The following is a 24,174-nucleotide window of genomic DNA, read 5'->3' on the forward strand; positions in this document are numbered from 1 at the left end:
GGAGTCTGCCTGTCTGTGTATTGCAAAGTTCAATGCTCATCTGTTAGAGGGACAAAGTGGGTGAGGTAATGTGTTGGGTTTTTTTTGGTTTTTTTGGTTTTTTTGGACCAACTTCTTTTGTTGAGAGAGACAAGCTTTTGAGTCTCTCAGAGCTCTGCTTCAGGTCTGGGAAAGGTACTTACCACATCACAGCTAAATGCAAGGTGAAACAGATTGTTTAGTATAAGTTAGCATGTATTATTAGGGACCATTCAAGGTAGAGTGGTCTGTTAACACAAAAGCAGGGGTGGGTTAGTGAGTTACAGATTGTTGTAATAACTCATAAATCCAGTGTCTCTGTCCAGTACATGATTTTTAGTGTCTAGCAGAATAGTGAATTTAAGCTCCCAGGCTTGTCTTTTGAAAGTGTTGTGCAGGTTTCCTTTGAAGATGAGGACTAAGAGGTCAGATATAGGGTGATCACTTTGTGAAAAGTGTTCATCCACAGGTGACAGGGTGTTTTTGTCTTTTATTGTTTTCCTATATGAATTGTCTCTAATATCCTGGAACCAACACAGCTACAGCTACACATGCTCATCTATTGTCTAACATGCTACGTTAGCTGTAACACAGACCATGCCCAGTTTGGATAGCTTGTGAAATCTGACAAGCTTGCATTCAAGATCATTCATCAATAATTTAATACCGCCTCTGGTGGTTATGTATTCTGCCAATTGAAGCTTTCTTTCTGTTATCTTGGCCTGTTGAGAGTGGTTTACAATAAGACCAGCCATACTGGGTCAGACTAATTGTCCATTTAGCCCAATATCCTGTCTTCCAACAGCGACCAGTGCCAGGAGCTTCAGAGGGAATGAACAGAATAGTGCTGTTGAGTGATCTATTTCCTGTCATCCACTCCCGCTATCTGGCAGGCAGAGGCTAGCAACACCCAGAGCACGAGGTTGCATCCGTGACCATCTTGGCTAATAGCCATTGCTGGACCTATCCTCCAAGAACTTCTCATTCTTTTTTCAACCCGGTTATAATTTTGGGCTTCACAACGTCCCCTGGCAGCGTGTTCCACAGGTTGACTGTGCATTGTGTGAAGAAGTATTTCCTTTTGTTTTGTTTTTTTTAAACCTGCTGCGTATTGATTTCATTGGGTGACCCCTGGTTCTTGTGTTAAGAGGAGGAGTAAATAACACTTCTGTATTCACTTTTTCCACACCATTCTCTAGCAGAGCTCTCCTGCCATCTCTTTTCTAAACTCAGCAGTTCCAGTCTTTTTAATCTCTCCTCATACAGAAGCTGTTCCATACCCTTAATCAGTTTTGCTGCCCTTCTCTGCACTTTTTGCAGTTCAAACATATCTCTTTTGAGATGGGATGACCAGAACTGAATGGACATTCAAGATGTGGTCATATCATGGATTTATATAGTGGCATTACATTTTTTGATTTAGGAAACATTAGGAAAGATAATAACATTGTTAGCTTTTTTGACTGCCACTGCACGTTGAGCAGATGTTTTCAGAGAACTATCCATAGTGACTCCAAGAGCTTTCTTGAGTGGTAACAGCTAATTTAGATCCCCTCATTGTGTGTTTGTAGCTTGGCTTATGACTTCCAATGTGAATTACTTTGCATTTATCAACATGGAATTTCATCTGCTGTTGTGTTGCCTAGTCACCCGGCTTTGTGAGAGCCCTTTGTAACTCTTTCCAGTCTGCTTTGGACTTAACTATCTTGAGTAATTTTGTATCATCTGCAGATTTTGCCATCTCACTGTTCACTCCTTTTTCAGGTCATTTATGAATGTGTTGAACAGCACATGACTGTTTACTTTGCATAAGAGCCTTTGGTGTTGGAACTTGTCAGAGTTTTTCTGAAGGTCCAAGTGCACTGTGTTAATTGGATCAACCTGTATGTGTGCTTGTTGATACACTCAAAGAATTGTAGTAGATTGGTTAGGCATGATTTCCCTCTACAAAGGCTGAGTTGACTCTTCTCCAACATATCATGATCATCTGTGAGCCTGATAATTCTGTTCTTTGCTATAGTTTTAATCAATCTGCCTGGTACTGAAGTTAGGCGTACTGGCCTGTAATTGCCAGGATTGCCTCTGAAGCCTTTTTAAAAAATCGGCATTTCAGTAGCTATTCTCCAGTCATCTGGTACAGAAGCTGATTTAAGCAATAGGTTATTAGTTCTGCAATTGCTTGTATGAATTCCTTCAGAACTCTTGAACCTTTTCTTTTTGCGAATACAGACTAACACGGCTGCTACTCTGAAACCCATCTGGTCTTGAAAAAAGAAAAGGAGTACTTGTGGCACCTTAGTGACTTATTACTGTTTAACTGATCAATTTGTTCCAAACCCACCTCGATTGACACCTCCAGTCTGGGACAGTTTTACAGATTTGTCACCTAACAAAAATAGCCTGGCTGTGGGAATCTCCTTCACATCATCTTCAGTGAAGACCAATGTAAATAATTCATTTAGCTTCTCCGCAATGGCCTTGTCTTCCTTGAGCCTCCTTTAGCACCTCAATCATCCAGTGGCCCCACTTCCAGTCAGTCTGGCAGGCTTCCTGCTTCTGATGTACTTAAAATTCTTTGCTGTCAGTAGGATGACCAGATAAATTGGGGTGGGGATGGGAGGTAATAGGCTCCTGTATAAGACAAAGCACCATATCGGGACTGTCTCTATAACACTAGGACATATGGTCACCCTAGCTGTCAGTTTTTGTCTCTTTTGCTAGTTGCTCTTCAGATTCTTTTTTGGCATGCCTAATTTTCGTTTGACACTTGTGTTGCCAGAATTTAAGCTCCTTTTAGTTTTCCTCAGTAGGATTGAACTTCCAATTTTTAAAGGTTTCCCTTTTTGTGTCTAACCTCTTCAACTGTTGTTTAGCCATGGTGGCATTTTTTTGATCTGCGTGGTGTTGTTTTATTGCATTTTCTATTTTGGCTATACATTTAATTGAGCCTCTGTTATGGTATGTTTAAAAAGTTCCATGAAGCTTGGAGGCATTTTATTCTTGCGACAATTCCTTTTAATTTCTGTTTAACAAACCTCATTTTTGTGGTGTCCCCCTTTTTGAAGTTAAAGCTACTGTGGTGGATTTCTTTGGTATTCCCCTCCCTCACCCCCCCCCCCCCAAAGGATGTTAAATATAATTACGTTATGGCTATTACCCAGTGTTTCAGCTATATTCACCTCTTAAGCCAGATCCTGTGCTCCACTTAGGACTAAATCAAGAATTGCCTCCCTCCTTGTAGGTTCCAGGACTAGCTGCTCCACGAAGCAGTCATTAATGGTGTCTAGAAACTTTATCTCTGCATCTTGTCCTGAGGTGACGTACCCAGTCACTTTGGGGATAGTTGAAATCCCACATTACCATTGGGTTTTCTGGTTTTGGAGCTTCTCTGCTCTCCCAGAGCATTTCACAATCACCATCACCATCCTGGTTATGTTGTTGGTGGTATATTCCTACTGCTAAACTCTTATTATTCAACCAGGGAATTTATATCCATAGACATTCTATGGTACAGTTTGGTTCATTTAAGATTTTCACTATATATGACTCTCTGCTTTCTTTCACATATAGTGCCATTCCCCTATTCTGGCCTTGGAATCTACAAAATATATTGGGATGACAGAGGAGACCATTGTGATCATCTAGTCTGATCTCCTGTATAACACAGGCCATAGAACTTCCCCAAAATAATCCCCAGAGCAGATTTTTTAGAAAAACAACCAATCTTAATTTAAAATTTGTCAATGATGGAGAATCCATCACGTCCCTCATGGTTAAAAATGTATGCTTTATTTCCAGTCTGACTTTATGTACATATCCTGCCCTAATCTTGGGGCTGCCTTCTTCTGTGTTTGAGGACACTGGAATGGACCTGTTGGTCATAGAAGCCCCTAGTGAAAGCACAGTGCTAATGCTTGAACAGAAGAATACCCAAGATGCTTGGATGAGTTAAGATAAGCTCTTCTAGAAGCTGTGAGCAGCAGATTAATCCTCTTTTTCCTGAGTGTAAATGTGTCCTTTCTGCTCTCTCTCTCTAGGGGGACTTGGGAGGCCTGAAGACCCTGCAGAAGCGGTGGACAACTTTCCTAAAGACCCAACTGATTTGCTTGGATCCAGAGAGTGGAACCAACTTCAATCTACTGAAAGATGTATTTACCTTGCACTCTGTAAATGGGACTTCTGCAGTGTTCTATGGTATCTTCTCAGCCCAGAGGTGGGTGCCTTTCCTGGCTCCGGCAGGTGCTCACTGAATGGAAAGTGGACTTGGTATGCAAAGGAGAGTGATCCTCAGTCTCGTAATATGGCTGTGCTCTGCACACCAAGTCTAAGTCCCTGTGGATATCTCTGCCAGCACAGCCAAGTGTATATCGTCTCAAGCAATGCAATGCTCCATGCAAGGATAGAATAAGGATGCAAAATCCTCACAACTTCTCACTTTCTTACAGGTGCTAAAGCAGCAAGTGGGAGCATCCTGGTCCTTTAGTCCATTGACTGCTTTTATTCTCTTCACTCCTAGTTACAGCTGTTCATCTTGTGTGTAGCTCAGATCATTTTAATGTGGAAACACTGTGTTTTGGGGAACTTCGGTTTCTGTCTGAGTGACTCTTGATTCCACTCTTGATGCACATACGACCCATGTGTGCAATAGCAGTGTCCCTGTCTGCATCCTGGATGTCTTTGCATTTCCCCCAGTAACTGAAGGCATATAAGGTTGAGCAGGCTCAGCCACTGCTCAGTTCCTTAAAGCCCATGGCTGTGAGACAGAATCCCTGCAGTGTCCGTGTCCCTTGCTTTGTGCAACTTAACTATTACCTTACTAATGTCTATAATTAGTGTTAGAAGGTAGAGTTAGTTTAGTTAGGTTTCCTCTCCTTGTTGGCTTTATAAAAACAACCCCTCCTTACCAAAATCCAAAACTTTTCATTGGTTTCCTTTTTTCCTAGGGCCCCCCCATCATCTCTCCACAATAGAAGAGGATATTCTAATATCATAGGGCTGGAAGGGCATCTTGAGCTGTCATCTAGTTCAGCCCCTTACTAGGGGCCAGACCAGCTGTGCCTAGATCCCTGGCAGGTGTTTGTTTAACTTGTTCTTAAAAACTTCCAGTGGTGTGGATTCCAAGCCCTCCCTTCGAAGCCTGTTCCAGAGCTTAACTCCCCTTAGAGTTAGAAAGTTTTTCCCAAAATCAAACCAAAATCTCCCTTGGTGCGGATTACTTTTTGTCCCACCTTCAGTGGACTTGGAGAACAATTGATCACAGTCCTCTTTATAACAGCCCTTAACATGTGACACAGTACTTCAGCTCAGATCTCACCAGTGCTAAACAGAGCAGGATATGTCTCTCCTGTGTCTGACATATGACACTCCTGTCAGTACACCCCAGAATATTAGTCTTTTTCTCAACAGCATCACATTGTTGGCTCAGATTCAATTTATGATCCACTATAACCCCCAGATCCTTTTCTGCAGTACTACTGCCTACCTTGTTTTGTAGCTGTGCATTTGATATGTATTTGTGTATTTAATTTTTCCTTCTTAAGTGTAGTACTTTGCACTTGTCTTTATTGAATTTCATCTTGCTGATTTTACACTAATCCTCTAATTTCTCAAGGTCATTTTGAGAAATGTCCTGTCCTCCAAAGTGCTAGCAACCCCTCCCAGCTTGGTGTCATCCACAAATTGTATGAGCAAATTCTCCACTCCGTTATTGATGTAATTAATGAAAATATTCAGTAGTACCAGATCCCTGTGGGAACCCACTAGATATGTCTTCCCAGTTTGACCGTAAACCATTGATAACTATTCTTTGAGTATAGTCTTTCAACCAGTGGTGCACCCGCCTTATACAGTAACTCCTCACTTAACACTGTAGTTATGTTCCTGAAAAATGTGACTTTAAGCGAAACAATGTTAAGCAAATCCAATTTCCCCATAAGAATTAAAGTAAATGGGGGGGTTAGGTTCCAGAGAAATTTTTTTCACCAGATAAAAGACTACATTATATATATTTATACACAGTACAAGTTTTTTAAACAAACAATTTAATACTGTGCACAGCAATGATGATTGTGAAGCTTGGTTTAGGTGGTGGAGTCAGAGGGTGGAAGAGGGTAGGATATTTCCCAGGGAATGCCTTACGGCTATATGATGAACTAGCACTTGGCTGAGCCCTCAAGAGTTAACATGTTGTTAATGTAGCCTCACACTCTACAAAGCAGCACAAATGGAGGGAGGGGAGACAGCATGGCAGGCAGAGACAGACATACACTGTGTGAGAGAGAGAGTCAAAGTCTGCTTTTCTGACGTCCAGGGTCCATATTTTGCTGCTCTCCTTTCTTCCTTGTATCAGGATCCTGAACTCGACCATCTCATGGTCACTGCCACCCAGGTTCCCATCCACTTTTGCTTCCTCTACTAATTCTTCCTGGTCTGTGAGCAGTAGGTCAAGAAGAGCTCTGCCCCTAATTGGTTCCTCCAGCACTTGCACCAGGAAATTGTCCCCTACACTTTCCAAAAACTTCCTGGATTGTCTGTGCACCGCTGTATTGCTCTCCCAGCAGATATCAGGGTTATTGAAGTCTCCCATGAGAACCAGGGCCTGCGATCTAGTAACTTCCGTTAGTTGCCGGAAGAAAGCCTCGTCCACCTCATCCCCCTGGTCCAGTGGTCTATAGCAGACTCCCACCACGACATCACCCTTGTTGCTCACACTTCTAAACTTAATCCAGAGACTCTCAGGTTTTTCTGCAGTTTCATACTTGAGCTCTGAGCAGTCATACTTCTCCCTTACATACAATGCAACTCCCCCACCTTTTCTGCCCTGCCTGTCCTTCCTAAACAGCTTATATCCATCCATGACAGTACTCCAGTCATGTGAGTTATCCCACCAAGTCTCTGTTCCAATCATATCCTAATTCCTTGACTGTGCCAGCACTTCCAGTTCTCTCTGCTTGTTTCCCAGGCTAGGCCCCAAATCCTTCAGTTGCCTCCTAACCCTAAGGGAAAGGCTAGGCACTGGTTGTCTTTAACTTTGAGTAGGAGACATAAGAGTTCATCTGAGGCCTCTTCCATAAAGAGCTACATGTCAGAGTCCTGCTCTAGTGCCAAAGAGAGACACAACACAATGGTTCCTTTGGACTCCCAGGATCATCGGTGAAGCGCTATCTGCAGCACCAAGCTTGATGCCAAAAGCCCAATACCAATAACAGTTCTCTCTGTGCCAACTGACGATATGGTACTGGGCACTTCGGTGCTTACCCTCCTGGCACCAGTGCAATTCCTGGTACCGCGTGACCTCTTTCTGAGCTTGGTACTGGGGTCTCTTCTGCTGAAGCACTTAAGGGAATCGCCACTACATCCGTAGCTCCTCAGTCTTGTGTTGTGCCGGTACAGATATTCTCAGGCCTGAAACCAAGAGTACCTGGCAGAATGGCTTCTCCCTTGGAAGTTACTACTTTTCCTACTCCGCTGAACAGAGTGGAGGATCTTCCCATGTCCATGCCTCATCTCTCCCTTGGGTGGCACAGTGGGAAGCTGAGAGAGAATCTAGGAATGTTTCTCAAAAAAAAGAGGTCAGGTTCACACAGGGAGTCCCCTGGCTGGTATCCACCCATGCATTCTCCCCCACGTCATCTTTATCAACCTTGGCCATATTGGTCACCACAGGGAGGAATGCCTATTCAAGGAAGCAGGTCTACTCCACTTCATATTGAATGTTGAAGAGATGGCGCCCTGTTTCCTTCCTCTGTAACTGACGGGATGCTGGCAGTGTTCATTCCCAATCTAACTCTCAAAATCTCTTTCCTTTTAAGGTGTGTGAGAGAGAAATTCCTATGTAGGAGGAAAAGCTCCTCTCTTATAATTGATTTTCACTGTGTTCTGCATTCGATATCTCATTTTGCCTAATTATTTATGGAATTCCTTTTGTTATTTCAGTTTACGTGATGACAAGCTAAAGGGATTTCTAATTCAGTCATTATTACTGACATCTGCGGTATGAGTTTAAAAACATCTTTGAATGAGTCATCATTTTATGCATCACAGAAAACATCTGTAATAACAAAATACCTCTCAATAGTCACAGAACATAGCCTGATCATAAGCACCCCTTCTCAATTACCCAATCTTGTTTATTATACTTCTGTAGATATTTTTCGTTAGTTTTGAGAGGTCCCTTTCCTAAACACCTGGACTCTCTTAGACCGAGAGGTGCAGGGGATAATTAGGTACAGCCCAATACTTAATTATATACATTCTAAAGTGCTAGTCACCCACTAAGTTCAGTTTAGGAACCAACACTCTGAGGCCTTAGACTCCAGGCACACTTTTGGCTAATACAGCAAGGATTCTGGGAGTATAATCAGTATACAAAGGACAATGAGAAAAATCATGAAAATGTTAATATTTACGAACAGTGGAAACACTGAACGTTCCACTTGAGGTAATTTGGGAGAAGCAGCGCAAACTCCTGGACACACGTCACATGGCAAAATTGGAGAGACTGGTTGCCTATAAATGAGGTCCTGCTCAAAATCACCAAGGCAACCTGGCACCCATCTTCTATCCCAGCTATGTCTAAAAGAGTTGACAGGAGGTAGCAAGTACTGGCCAAAGAGTACTATCAGCATCCTGCTCCTAGGTCCCCAGTAGTACAAGCAGTCCAGGAGAGATTGAAGCTGTGCAGGGTCCTCTGAAGTCTACTCCTTATAAGGAGGTCCTAAAGAAATTAGACCTTTTTGGCTGGAAGGTCTATTCAACAGGCAGTATAGAGATGAGGGTAGCCAACCACTGCTCCCAAAATATGACTTCCTTAATTGGGATAGACTCTGCAAGTCGGTAGACAAACTACCAAAAGAACACCAAGAGGAGGTGAAGAGCCTCATTTCTGAAGGCCAACTCAGTGCCAGGACATCGCTTCAAGCTGTGTTAGACGTATCTGATGTGGCAGCAAGAACTCTGCCCACTGCCATCTCAGTGAGGAGATCTTTGTGGCTCCAGGCATCTGGAATCCCTAAAGGCTCAAGTAACCACAGAGGACCGTCTGTTTTTGAGGGCAGTGATTTATTCAGCAGCAGTGCAAACAAGGCACTTCACATACTTAAAGATACAAGAAAAACCCTGTATTCTTTGGAGCTGTCTGTTGCTACTTTGTATAGGTAGCAGCCTTTCTACAGATCAAAAAACCCTTGTCCTAGTACTACCCACACAAAAATCACCTGAGCCTCTGAGGAATGGGTAGAGATTTCACTGCAGGAGATCTTCTGCCCTCTCCTCCTTGGCTGCCCCACAGTCTGGAACATCAAGCATGCAAAACATTTGTTGCCTATCTTGAGAGCCTGACTGGACCCTTCTCCCTTGCCCCTCCCCCTTTGGCAACTGCCTTTCATATTTTTAGGAAACCTGGGCTGGGATAAGTTTGTACCCGGGGGTCATTGAGATAGTGAACGTCCAATTGCAGGCTGTTCTCTTGCCCCCCAGCCCGCTTCCTGTCCCTCCTCACGGACCCTTCTCACGACTGTTGGAGCATGAGGTAGACATCCTCCTACCATTGGGAGCAGTGGAGGGAAGTGCCCATAGAGTTCAGGGAAAGGGCTTCTTCTTGATCACAAAGTAGTAGGAATAGAAGAAAGGGGTGTAGAGACCTATCCTCGATCTTCAGAGTCTCAAACCCTTTGTCCATCATTTCAAATTCCAAATGGTTACACTTGCTTCTGTAACCTCCTACTTGGATCATATCAACTGGTTTACAGCTCTTACCCTACAAGATACCTATGTTTGCATTTCCATTCATCCAGAAAATACCTGAGATTCCTAGTAGGATCATCACACTATCAATACAGAGTCCTACCTTTTGGGCAACTCCACATGTCTTCACCGAGGTCATGGCCATGGTGGAAGTTTATCTACATACCCCTGAATATGTAAACTGTAAACCAGAAGGCTCACACCTTTGGTGGGATTCAGGGAACGTGCTAGAACTTCAGGGGACGACGACCCTAATTTTAGGATCTAAGCAATTGGGTCCTGTGTGTTTGCACTGTTGAGACATGTCAGACTTGCAATCTGCCCCTGGATTGCATGTGGAGAGGCCCAAAACCAGGGACAGTGTCTCAACTCTGCACAGGTCAGCGAGCTGAAAGCACGTGGGATTCAGTGGTTGGGTCCCTCCAAAAGACAAGCACAACTTGATCTGTGACAGAGTCCCTCAGGAATATCAGGGAAATATCAATGGTTTTATTCCCTGTACTTTTTCAATCCCAATACCATGGATGGTCTCAGACCCATCCTGGGTCTCAGGAGACTAAACAAGTTCATCGGGATCTCAGAGTTAAGGATTCTCACCTTGGGAAATTATCATCCTCCTCTGTCGCAAGGAGACTGGTACCCGGCTCTCAGCTTGACTCCTCTTTCCACGGAGTCATTAGGAAGACGCACTGCAGATAGCTAAGATTCTGAGTGGGACAGAGGCATTTTTCCTGACACAGGGAAGAAAGGTAAGCAGCAGGATACGGACCCTGGACGTCAGGAAAGCAGACTTCGACTTCCTCAGGGAACGGATGGGTAGGATCCCCTGGGGGACTAATATGAAGGGGAAAGGAGTCCAGGAGAGCTGGCTGTATTTCAAGGAATCCCTGTTGAGGTTACAGGGACAAACCATCCTGATGCATCGAAAGAATAGTAAATATGGCAGGCGACCAGCTTGGCTTAACGGTGAAATCCTAGCGGATCTTAAACATAAAAAAGAAACTTACAAGAAGTGGAACGTTGGACATATGACCAGGGAAGAGTATAAAAATATTGCTCCGGCATGTAGGAACGAAATCAGGAGGGCCAAATCGCACCTGGAGCTGCAGCTAGCAAGAGATGTCGAGTAACAAGAAGAGTTTCTTCAGGTATGTTGGCAACAAGAAGAAAGCCAAGGAAAGTGTGGGCCCCTTACTGAATGAGGGAGGCAACCTAGTGACAGAGGATGTGGAAAAAGCTAATGTACTCAGTGCTTTTTTTGCCTCTGTCTTCACTAACAAGGTCAGCTCCCAGACTGCTGCACTGGGCATCACAGCATGGGGAGTAGATGGCCAGCCCTCTGTGGAGAAAGAGGTGGTTAGGGACTATTTAGAAAAGCTGGACGTGCACAAGTCCATGGGGCCGGACGAGTTGCATCCGAGAGTGCTAAAGGAATTGGCGAATGTGATTACAGAGCCATTGGCCATTATCTTTGAAAACTCATGGCAAACGGGGGAAGTCCCAGATGACTGGAAAAAGGCTAATGTAGTGCCAATCTTTAAAAAAAGGAAGAAGGAGGATCCTGGGAACTACAGGCCAGTCAGTCCCCAGAAAAATCATGGAGCAGGTCCTCAAAGAATCAATCCTGAAGCACTTAGAGGAGAGGAAAGTGATCAGGAACAGTCAGCATGGATTCACCAAGGGAGGTCATGCCTGACTAATCTAATCGCCTTCTATGATGAGATTACTGGTTCTGTGGATGAAGGGAAAGCAGTGGATGTATTGTTTCTTGACTTTAGCTAGGCTTTTGACACGGTCTCCCACAGTATTCTTGTCAGCAAGTTAAAGAAGTATGGGCTGGATGAATGCACTATAAGGTGGGTAGAAAGTTGGCTAGATTGTCGGGCTCAACGGGTAGTGATCAATGGCTCCATGTCTACTTGGCAGCCAGTGTCAAGTGGAGTGCCCCAGGGGTCAGTCCTGGGGCCGGTTTTGTTCAATATCTTCATAAATGATCTGGAGGATGGTGTGGTTTGCACTCTCAGCAAATTTGCGGATGATACTAAACTGGGAGGAGTGGTAGATACGCCGGAGGGCAGGAATAGGATACAGAGGGACCTAGACAAATTGGAGGATTGGGCCAAAAGAAATCTGATGAGGTTCAATAAGGATAAGTGCAGGGTCCTGCACTTAGGACGGAAGAACCCAATGCACCGCTACAGACTAGGGACCAAATGGCTAGGCAGCAGTTCTGCGGAAAAGGACCTAGGGGTGACAGTGGATGAGAAGCTGGATATGAGTCAGCAGTGTGCCCTTGTTGCCAAGAAGGCCAGTGGCATTTTGGGATGTATAAGTAGGGGCATAGTGAGCAAATCGAGGGACGTGATTGTCCCCCTCTATTCGACATTGGTGAGGCCTCATCTGGAGTACTGTGTCCAGTTTTGGGCCCCACACTACAAGAAGGATGTGGATAAATTGGAGAGAGTCCAGTGAAAGGCAACAAAAATGATTAGGGGATTGGGACACATGACTTATGAGGAGAGGCTGAGGGAACTGGGATTGTTTAGTCTGCGGAAGAGAAGAACGAGGGGGGATTTGATAGCTGCTTTCAACTCCCTGAAAGGGGGTTCCAAAGAGGATGGATCTAGACTATTCTCAGTGGCAGAAGAGGACACAGGACAAGGAGTAATGGTCTCAAGTTGCAGCGGGGGAGGTTTAGGTTGGATATTAGGAAAAACTTTTTTTCACTAGGAGGGTGGTGAAACACTGGAATGGGTTACCTAGGGAAGTGGTGGAATCTCCTTCCTTAGATATTTTTAAGGTCAGGCTTGACAAAGCCTTGGCTGGGATGATTCAGTTGGGGATTGGCCCTGCTTTGAGCAGGGGGTTGGACTAGATGACCTCCTGAGGTCCCTTCCATCCCTGATATTCTATGATACCAGCACAAAGTACTTCCCTTTCGGCTGTCCGTGACCCCAAGGGCGTTCACAAAGTACGCATCTCAGACATCGGGGATCCACGTCTTTCCCTACCTAGATGGCTGTCTGATAAAAGATGGGTCAGACTCCATAGCCCAAACTTGCCATTTGTTTCACAGCCTGGACCTGCAAATCAGGCTCAGGGTTGACTTCTCCCAACTGTCTGAGCGTCATGTTCATTGGCAAGCGTTTGGATTCAATGAGGGAAAAGCTGTCTTACCCGGCGAGAGGGTCCTCCAGGCTCTTACCAGGCTGAAGACTGCTTGGACTCAGCTCAGGGGTGTGAGGCAAACTCACAGCCAAACCAGGGCTCCTCGCTCAGCTGCTGTGGTGACTCAGCGCTCAGGTATTAAGCAGCAACCTAACACTGAGCAGAGCCTGGGTAAAATGAACCCAGGGTCAGGTATTTCCACAACCCCAGCAGAGCTGCAGATCCATCTGAGCAACAGCGCTACCTGGCCAATAACCCTCCTACTACCTCGCAGTACACCAGACTCCAGTGACTCCCAGCCTTGCCTGAGCCCTGTCCCATCATTGTCCTTGCCCTGCACTAACCTCGCTCCAGCCTGGCCTCTACCTCCTGATTACCCCCCCCCCCCCCGCCCCCTCCCAAACCCTTGGACTCTGACTACCTGTTTTTGACCTTCAGCCCGTATCTGGACTCTGGCTCCGGTATCAGTTTGGTATGTCTTTGGACTCTGACTACCCAGCTTCGACCTCTGGCCTGCACCTGGACTCTGGCTACGATTCAGATTCTGGCTTGGCTATGACTCTGATCTTGGTTTTGACCCTGGACTGTACCCAGATCTCAATTCCAGAACCACCCTTGGCTCAGGCCCAACCCTACGCCTAACTACGGCCCATGCTCCAACCACTAGGCCTGATTTTGGGAGGCAGCGCCTGACAGTGGGTCTTAGGAGAGCTATTATCCAGGATGGGCAGGGATGCAAAATCATGCTCTGAAGTGTCTCTAGCTTCTGTTCGACAAAAGCTGGGAGTGGGGGTACATGGGATGGATCACTTGTTGATTACCTGTTCTGTTCATTCCCTCTGAAGCACCTGGCATTGGCCACTGTTGGAGGACAGGATACTGGGCTGGATGGGCCATTGGTCTGACCCAGTAAGGCCATTCTTATGCTCATGTACGTCATGCCTGTCTGTTCCAAGACCATTAACACAACAGATGCCTCCAATCTGGACTGGAAAGTGCATGTCAATACCTAGAGATGCATAGATTATGGAACCAATGGGAAGCAAAACTCCACCTCAGTGTGCTAGAGGTCAGAGCCATTTGATGGACCTTAACTCCTTTACCTTTGAGGCCGGGTACTGACAGGCAATGCCGCTATCTAAAAATCAGGGAGCGTCACACTCTCCATCTCTGTGCTCGTAGGCCTTAAAGTTCTGCCCGTGGTGCCTTGTACTTCATTCAACAACTCTGCATCTGGCCGTGGAAAAGAATGTACAGAGGGCCTCTCTCAGTAGGAAGATGTGGAACCAATATGAGTGGTCACTGAAGACTACAGTGGTGATACATTCATAGATCCCAAGGCCAGAAGGAGCTACTGAAATCTATCTAGTTGGATCTGCTGTATAACCCAGGCTATAGCATTTCCCAACAATAATTGCTAGAGCATATTTTTTTAGAAAATCATCCAATCTTGATTTTTAAATACTCTGTGATGGAGAACCCAGCCTGACCCATGGTACATTGTTGCAATGGTTGGTTAGTCTCACTGTTAATTAGCTCCTCATTCCCAGTCCTGAATTTGTCCAGCTTCAGTTTCCAGCCATTGGATTGTCTTAAACCTTTCTCTGCAAGATTGAAGTCCACATTATCAAATATTTATTTCCCATGTAGATACTTACAGACTGTAATCAAGTCACCCCTTAAATTTCTCTTTTTAAGATAAATAGATTGAGCTCTTTGAGCCTCTTACTATAGGCATGTTTTCTAATCCTTCTCATGGCTCTTCTCTGAATCCTCTCCAATTTGTCAACATCCTTCTTGAATTGTGGACACCAGAACAGGACACAGTATTGCAGCAGCAGTTGCACCAGTGGAAATACAGAGGTAAAATAACCTCTTTGTTCCTACTTGAGATTCCCCTGTTTGGATATTCCAGGATCACATTAGTTGTTTTGGCCACAGTGTTGCACTGGGAGCTCATGTTCACCTGATTATCCACCACAACCCCAAATCTTTTTCAGAGTCACTGCTTCCCAGGATGGAGTTCCCCAACCTGTAAGTAAGGCCGATGTTCTTTGTTCCTAGATGGATCCATTTACATTTCACTGTGTTAAAATGTATATTGTTTGCTTGTGCCCAGCTTACCGATCACTCTGCATCTGTGACTGTCCTTGGAATAGCAGACCGTGTCAGCCAGATGCTTTGGGAAGACCACGAGTGGTTTTTGAAAGCGAGTATAGTCAGATTAATCTTCTTCACTTGGACGTATTCCCCATATGGACGTATTTGCTACAAGAGCAAACAGAATGCCATTAGTTCTCTTTCAGAGCAGGTCACAGCCCCAGATCCCTTGCAGATGCGTTCCTCCTTCCCTGTGAGTTGAGTCTGACATACGCTTTTCCCCAGTACCACTCGTTCCCAAGGTCATCCCATGTGATTCTGATTGCCCCAGCTTGACTAAGGCAACACTGGTTCTCTAACCTACAGATTCTCTTTTCAACGATCACTACCGCTTCTCCCAGACAAAGACACAGTATGCCTGGATGACTGTCAAATCCTTCACCCAAATCCCAAGAGTGTCCACCTGATGGCTTGGCTGTTGGATGGCTGTGCAAAGTATTCTATAGAACAGTGGAAAAACATCTACTTAGAGTACTTATCTCTATAAAGGGAAACATTTTTCTAGTTGGTCTGAGAGTCATAACTTCCCTCAGGAACAAGAATCTAAGATATCTTGGAATATCTCCTATATCTTAAAGAATTGTGACCATCTACTAGCTCACTAAAAGTACAGTTAGCTGCAGTCTTGGCTATCTACCCTCCTAACCAGGTGAAGTCTGTTTTCTCTAACTCTATGGAGGCTGGATTTTTTAAAAAGAGATAAATAGAACTCATCCTCTTATCGGGGCTCTGGTTCCTCCTTGAGACTTGACTCTTGTATTATCTGCTCTGATAGGGCCTCCATTTGAGCCAGTGGCAACCTGCTCTTTAGCCCACTGATTAGCAAATGTGTCCTTCCTGGTGGCTATCACATGGGCAAGAGAAGTGGACAGAGCTGCAAGTCCTGATGGCAGGTCCCCCATACCACATTCAATAAATACAAAGTCTCAATGAAACCACATCTGGAATTTCTAATGAAGGTGGTGTCCAGCTCCCACCATAATCAGGCACTCCGTCTGCCTACCTTTTCCCCTGAGACGTGTATGCATAAGGATGAGGAGAGACTCCCTACACTAGATGTTTGTTGTGTCCTCTCTTTTTATATAGATCACATCTATTTATATCCCATCCAGAAAGGATAAAGCCTCAGGCAGTTCCAGCTCAGGGAATTTCTCACTGGATAATCTCATGTTATGAGTAGGGTTCCAATTTTGATTGGGCATATTCCTGAAGGCTTCATCACATTACATAATCTTTAATTGCAGATTAATTTTTAATTCATGGAGACTCCAGGACAATCCTGAAGGGCTGGCGACCCTAGTTCATGAGCTAGCTAACACTTTATGCTCTCCAAGAGTGGCAGTGCATTCTACCACAGCCCAAGCAACTTGCCTGACTTTGTTGAGAGATGTACCTATAGAGGACAAATGTAAAGCAGAGACATGGTCCTCAAGGCATATCTTTGCCAAGCATTATGTGATTATTACAGCCTCCAGAGCTGACTTGACTTTGGGAGAGCAATGGTGCAATCCCTTTTCAAATTGACTCTAGGCCCCACCATCATGATGCACTGCTTGGGTGTCATCTAAGTAGAATGGATGTGTGCAATCACATAAAGAAGAAAAATCTGTTACTTAACTGCACTTTAACTGTGTGAGAGCCCACAGCCCACCCTCCTTCCCCTCTTCTTTGGAGTCTATCCCATCATGATTCTGGTGTGAAGGAACTGAAAGGGGATCGGGGACTCCACCATTTATGCCCTTGGCCCGTGGCGTGGCATAGGGTTGCAAACTTTCTAATTTTTGAAAACCAGACAACTCCCCGTCACCCCACCTCTTTTTTTTCCCCCTAGACCTGCCCCCTGTCCTGCCTCTTCCCCCATCCCCCATGTGATGCAGGTAGGAGGCAGCCCTGGCTCAGCAGGGGCTGGTGCAGGTTGATGACCCAGTACTTCTCCTCCCCTTCTTCCCCCGGCCACAGTAATCGTACTTTTGGTGTCTGGACCCCTTTTTGACTCGACACCTGGCAACCCTAGTGGGGAGGTGCAGGGCACATGCTGTATCATGAACTCTTTGGCTTGAGCACATTGGGTGTGCCCACACCGAAGGAAAAGACACACACAACACATCGTGAAGTACAACAGCTACAATATTGGAAAATAACCATTTTATCAAACAAGAACAGGCCCGAGTTCTGCTGACACTGTGATACGTAGGTCTGATACTTGGGAACCCCTGGATTTGACATGGGAAGCTACTTTTGCCTGTGCCAGGTCTTCTGCGTCTACTGTTACAATGCTTTATGGTGACACACATGCCAGGAGAATTAGAGGGTCCCATCCTTTACCGCTGAGCCCTACTTACATAGCCTTCCCTGAAGACAAATGGGTAATGGGCCCACACCCCAATTTCTTCCCTAATGTGGTTACTGATTTTCACTTGTCTTTCCCAAATCTTTCCCCTTCAATGGAGGTTAGCGTACACCCTGACACACACACATGCATGATATTAAAAGTGCTCCTAACTGCTACCTAATGGAACAAAATATTTTTATAATCCCCCAGGTAGAGTTACGGGACAGGCTATTTCCTCCTGAAAGATAGATCCCAATGGGTCAAATCCTCTATAGGAACATGCTGTGGATTAGCAGATATCTCATCCCATTGCAACAGAGGTGTCTTATCAGGCTTGCCTTCTGTAATGTCCTCAGTGTAGAAATATGCAGAGCTCAATTCTTACCTTCATAGCATCACTTTTGCCCTAGCTTTGAGATCTGGTGCCTAGTTCAGGAGAGCAATTTTTCTGTCGCTTATCTAAATATCTTCCTCATTCCCTGCTCTTTAGGGGTTTCTTACTGCTCATGAGTGAATTTCCCCAAAGTGCATATCTCTACTGATAATGTTTATAACTAGATTCATAGAGTTTAAGCCAGAAGGGGCCATTAGGTCACCTAGTGTGACCTCCTGTTTTATCACAGGCCTTTACATTCACTCAGTTACCCCTGTATTGTGTTTGACTAAGGCACGCCTTCCAGAAAGGCATCCGGTACTGATCTGAAAACATCAAGAGCTGGAGAATTCACCACTTCCCATGATACTTTGGTCCAATGGTTAATCTCTCTTTGGTTTTTTTATTTATCCCTAGCATCTAATTTGAATTATCTGCCTCCAGCATCTAGCCATTGAGTCTTGTAATGCTTTTCTCTGCTAGATTGAAGAGCCCTTTAGTACCTGGCATTTTTCCTCCATGACAGTATTTATAAGCTTCAGAGTAACAGCCGTGTTAGTCTGTATTCGCAAAAAGAAAAGGAGTACTTGTGGCACCTTAGAGACTAACCAATTTATTTGAGCATGAGCTTTCGTGAGCTACAGCTCACTTCATCGGATGCATACCGTGGAAACTGCAGCAGACTTTATATATACACAGAGAATATGAAACAATACCTCCTCCCACCCCACTGTCCTGCTGGTAATAGCTTATCTAAAGTGATCATCAGGTTAGGCCATTTCCAGCACAAATCCAGGTTTTCTCACCCTCCACCCCCCACACAAATTCACTCTCCTGCTGGTGATAGCCCATCCAAAGTGACAACTTTTTACACAATGTGCATGATAATCAAGTTGGGCCATTTCCTTGCACAAAATGGCCCAACTTGATTATCATGCACATTGTGTAAAGAGTTGTCACTTTGGATGGGCTATCACCAGCAGGAGAGTGAATTTGTGTGGGGGGGTGGAGGGTGAGAAAACCTGGATTTGTGCTGGAAATGGCCTAACCTGATGATCACTTTAGATAAGCTATTACCAGCAGGACAGTGGGGTGGGAGGAGGTATTGTTTCATATTCTCTGTGTATGTATAAAGTCTGCTGCAGTTTCCACGGTATGCATCCGATGAAGTGAGCTGTAGCTCACGAAAGCTCATGCTCAAATAAATTGGTTAGTCTCTAAGGTGCCACAAGTACTCCTTTTATTTATAAGCTGTAATCAAGTCACCTCTAAATCTTCTTTTTGATAAGATAAATAGAAACTTGAGAGGTTGTATGGGCCTCGCTCCTTATTTAACTTCACATGAGTCATTCCATGGTGCCACTCAGAGTCTGAGGATTCTCCCCTGACAATCTGCTCAAAGCTGCTCTTACAGCTAATTAACCTCCCTTTCTGTTTCCCCTCAGGGATGGCGGGCAGGTCTCAGCTGTCTGTGCCTACAGCATTCGGGACATCCAGAAAGCCATGAACGGCCGTTTCAAGGAATTTAAACATGACTGTGACAAGTGGACAAGTGTCATGGGTGGGGATGTTCCTGAGCCACGGCCAGGCGCAGTAAGTGATGAGAACCATGCTAGCTACTGGACAGATACAGATCTCTTCTTTTTTTCTTTTTCATGAAAAGGGCTGTGGACCTTCAGGCTTTGGCCTAGAACACTGGTTGGGGAGGTGAGGGAGGTGTTGACTAACATATGCTGCCTTGTATATATACGTATCATATTAATAATATGTACCATATCATTCATACACATATCTACCTATCTATCTCAGTATGCAGTAAGCACAAATATTATAGCAGTTATATAGCCTAAATTGGCCTATAATTTTTATATAACCCTGATAACTTATGCTAAGTGTCCCATAACCCTTTGCATTCACTAAAATAAGTTTTGGCTTAAGCAAATAAAAAAGCTGTCAAAATTGATACAGATGAGTGCTTTATCATAGGAGCAAAAAGAAAGTTACTCTCACAAGCCTGTACTGGAATGCCCCAAAGGAAGAGGACATAACAAATAATTGTTCTACCCTAGTACAAAACTAGAAGGTGGCATCATACCCTTTGGTACCTAAAATGCATGTGTATAGGATAAAGCGATAAGGGTTACATCATGGCATTAAAAAAAAAAAAAAGGTAAAAACTTAATTGGTTAAATTTAGTTTCAAATGATGTACACCCTACCTGTTTAAAGTAAAGGGTACTGTATAAAAATGGCTTTAGGGGAGTCCATCTTCTACATAAAGTAAATGGAACAACACTGCATGAGATAGTTTTATACAATACCTGTCTCCAGGAAGCTATGGCCCGCGGGCCACATCCGGCCCATCAGACCATTTAATCCGGCCTTCAGCTCCCACTGGGGAGCGGGGTCAGAGGTTTGCCCCGCTCCGGCGCTCCAGACAGGGAGCGGTTTCGGGGACTTGCTCCACTCCGCATGGCTCATAGGAAGCAGCCGGCATGACCCCATTCCAGCTCCTACGTCGTAAGCGGAGACGTGGCCAGGTGGCTCTGCATACTGCGCCGTCTGCAGGCGCCAACCCCGCAGCTCCCATTGGCCACGGTTTCCAGCCAATGGCAGCTGCATGGGTGGCATCTGTGGAGGGGGAAGCGTGCAGAGCCATCTGGCCACGCCTTGGAGCTGGAGTGGGACATACTTCCGGTAAGCGCCGTCCAGAGGGCCCCACCCCCCCTCCCCCCCCGTGCCCCAATCCCCTGCCACAGCCCTGATCCCCCTCCCACCCTTGATCCCAGCCCAGAGTGTCCTCTTGTACCCGAGAGCCCACACCCCCAACCAGAGCCCTCACCCGTCCTGTGCCCCAACAGCCTGTCCCAGCCCCGATCCCCCTCTCGCCCTCCAAACCCCTCGGTCCCAGCCTGGAGCCCCCTCCTACACCCCAAACCCCTCATCCCCAGCCCCACCCAGAGCATACCCCCCCCCCCCCCCGCACTCCGGCCCGGAGCCTCCTCCTGCACCCTGAACTCCTCGTTTCTGGCCCCAGCTGGAGCCCTCACCACCTCCTTCACCCCTACCCCCAATTTTATGAGCATTCATGGCTCACCATACAATTTCCATACCCCGATGTGGCCCTGAAGCCAAAAAGTTTGCCCACGCCTGGTATAAAACCTTTTTTCCTGTACTACATTATAATGGCTTATAGCAATAAACCTAACTAACGTTGGTTATTTGGTCTCTTAAGTATATTTCATAACAAACCAAAGACTGATCAAGCAATTAACTGTGCCCAATTTATCAACAAATTGGCGCGCCGAGACAGGAGCCATCCAGCCAAAACATCAGTCAAACCAAGGAGTGTTGGGTCGCAACCTAACTGCTTGGAAAGGGTAACACTGAGTGAGAGAAAAAAGAAAAGGAGTACTTGTGGCACCTTAGAGACTAACCAATTTATCTGAGCATAGGCTTTCGTGAGCCACAGCTCACTTCATCGGATGCATACTGTGGAAAGTGTAGAAGATCTTTTTATATACACACAAAGTATGAAAAATACCTCCTCCCACCCCACTCTCCTGCTGGTAATAGCTTATCTAAAGTGATCACTCTCCTTACAATGTGTATGATAATCAAGTTGGGCCATTTCCAGCACAAATCCAGGGTTTAACAAGAACGTCTGGGGGAAGGGGGGGTAGGAAAAAACAAGGGGAAACAGGTTACCTTGCATAATGACTTAGCCACTCCCAGTCTCTATTCAAGCCTAAGTTAATTGTATCAAATTTGCAAATGAATTCCAATTCAACAGTTTCTCGCTGGAGTCTGGATTTGAAGTTTTTTTGTTGTAATATAGCAACTTTCATGTCTGTAATCGCGTGACCAGAGAGATTGAAGTGTTCTCTGACCTGGTTTATGAATGTTATAATTCTTGACATCTGATTTGTGTCCATTTATTCTTTTACGTAGAGACTGTCCAGTTTGACCAATGTACATGGCAGAGGGGCATTGCTGGCACATGATGGCATAGATCACATTGGTGGATGTGCAGGTGAACAAGCCTCTGATAGTGTGGCTGATGTTATTAGGCCCTGTGATGGTGTCCCCTGAATAGATATATGGGCACAGTTGGCAACGGGCTTTGTTGCAAGGATAGGTTCCTGGGTTAGTGGTTCTGTTGTGTGGTATGTGGTTGCTGGTGAGTATTTGCTTCAGGTTGGGGGGATGTCTGTTCCATCCATGGTGGGATGGAAATTGTTGAAATCCTGGTGGAATTCCTCAAGGGCTTCTTTTCCATGGGTCCAGATGATGAAGATGTCATTAATATAGCGCAAGTAGAGTAGGGGCGTTAGGGGATGAGAGCTGAGGAAGCGTTGTTCTAAGTCAGCCATAAAAATGTTGGCATACTGTGGGGCCATGCGGGTACCCATAGCAGTGCCGCTGATCTGAAGGCATACATTGTCCCCAAATGTAAAATAGTTATGGGCAAGGACAAAGTCACAAAGTTCAGCCACCAGGTTAGCCGTGACATTATCGGGGATAGTGTTCCTGACGGTTTTGTTCAATATCTTCATAAATGATCTGGAGGATGGTGTGGATTGCACTCTCAGCAAATTTGCGGACGATACTAAACTGGGAGGAGTGGTAGATACGCTGGAGGGGAGGGATAGGATACAGAAGGACCTAGACAAATTGGAGGATTGGGCCAAAAGAAATCTGATGAGGTTCAATAAGGATAAGTGCAGGGTCCTGCACTTAGGACGGAAGAATCCAATGCACCGCTACAGACTAGGGACCGAATGGCTAGGCAGCAGTTCTGCGGAAAAGGACCTAGGGGTGACAGTGGACGAGAAGCTGGATATGAGTCAGCAGTGTGCCCTTGTTGCCAAGAAGGCCAATGGCATTTTGGGATGTATACGTAGGGGCATAGCGAGCAGATCGAGGGACGTGATCGTCCCCCTCTATTCGACATTGGTGAGGCCTCATCTGGAGTACTGTGTCCAGTTTTGGGCCCCACACTACAAGAAGGATGTGGATAAATTGGAGAGAGTCCAGCGAAGGGCAACAAAAATGATTAGGGGTCTAGAACACATGACTTATGAGGAGAGGCTGAGGGAGCTGGGATTGTTTAGCCTGCAGAAGAGAAGAATGAGGGGGGATTTGATAGCTGCTTTCAACTACCTGAAAGGGGGTTCCAAAGAGGATGGCTCTAGACTGTTCTCAATGGTAGCAGATGACAGAACGAGGAGTAATGGCTTCAAGTTGCAGTGGGGGAGGTTTAGATTGGATATTAGGAAAAACTTTTTCACTAAGAGGGTGGTGAAACACTGGAATGCGTTGCCTAGGGAGGTGGTGGAATCTCCTTCCTTGGAAGTTTTTAAGGTCAGGCTTGACAAAGCCCTGGCTGGGATGATTTAACTGGGAATTGGTCCTGCTTCGAGCAGGGGGTTGGACTAGATGACCTTCAGGGGTCCCTTCCAACCCTGATATTCTATGATTCTATGATACGGCTTGTAGTCCATCTTTGTGTGGAATGTTGGTGTAAAGGGCTTCTACATCCATAGTGGCCAGGATGGTGTTATCAGGAAGATCACCGATGGATTGAAGTTTCCTCAGGAAGTCAGTGGTGTCTCGAAGGTAGCTGGGAGTGCTGGTAGCGTAGGGCCTGAGGAGGGAGTCTACATAGCCAGACAATCCTGCTGTCAGGGTGCCAATGCCTGAGATGACGGGGTGCCCAGGATTTCCAGGTTTATGGATCTTGAGTAGTAGATAGAATATCCCAGGTCTCCAGGGGTGTGTCTGTGCGGATTTGATCTTGTGCTTTTTCAGGGAGTTCCTTGAGCAAATGCTGTAGTTTCTTTTGGTAACTCTCAGTGGGATCAGAGGGTAATGGCTTATAGAAAGTGGTGTTGGAGAGCTGCCGAGCAGCCTCTTGTTCATATTCCGACCTATTCATGATGACAACAGCACCTCCTTTGTCAGCCTTTTTGATTATGATGTCAAAGTTGTTTCTGAGGCTATGGATGGCATTGTGTTCCGCACGGCTGAGGTTATGGGGCAAGTGACGCTGCTTTTCCACAATTTCAGCCCGTGCACGTCGGCGGAAGCACTCTATGTAGAAGTCCAGTCTGCTGTTTCGACCTTCAGGAGGAGTCCACCTAGAATCCTTCTTTTTGTAGTGTTGGTAGGGAGGTCTCTGTGGATTAGTATGTTGTTCAGAGGTATGTTGGAAATATTCTTTGAGTCGGAGACGTCGAAAATAGGATTCTAGGTCACCACAGAACTGTATCATGTTCGTGAGGGTGGAGGGGCAGAAGGTGAGGCCCCGAGATAGGACAGCTGCTTCTGCTGGACTAAGAGTATAGTTGGATAGGTTAACAATATTGCTGGGTGGGTTG

The 24,174-nt window shown here is 45.5% G+C and overlaps 1 protein-coding gene across 1 annotated transcript in view; it reads left to right on the plus strand.

Annotated features, from left to right (window-relative positions):
• SEMA4F (ssemaphorin 4F) overlaps window positions 1-24,174 on the plus strand; it is a 135,577-nt gene that overhangs the window by 95,491 nt on the left and 15,912 nt on the right. The window contains exons 8-9 of the mRNA XM_077814737.1: window positions 4,056-4,231; window positions 19,241-19,388. Of these exons, the coding sequence (XP_077670863.1) occupies window positions 4,056-4,231; window positions 19,241-19,388 (324 nt within the window). The remainder of the gene's footprint in view (window positions 1-4,055; window positions 4,232-19,240; window positions 19,389-24,174) is intronic.

The sequence above is a fragment of the Eretmochelys imbricata genome, chromosome 4 (assembly GCF_965152235.1).
Source record: "Eretmochelys imbricata isolate rEreImb1 chromosome 4, rEreImb1.hap1, whole genome shotgun sequence".
Classification (NCBI taxonomy): Eukaryota; Metazoa; Chordata; order Testudines; family Cheloniidae; genus Eretmochelys; species Eretmochelys imbricata.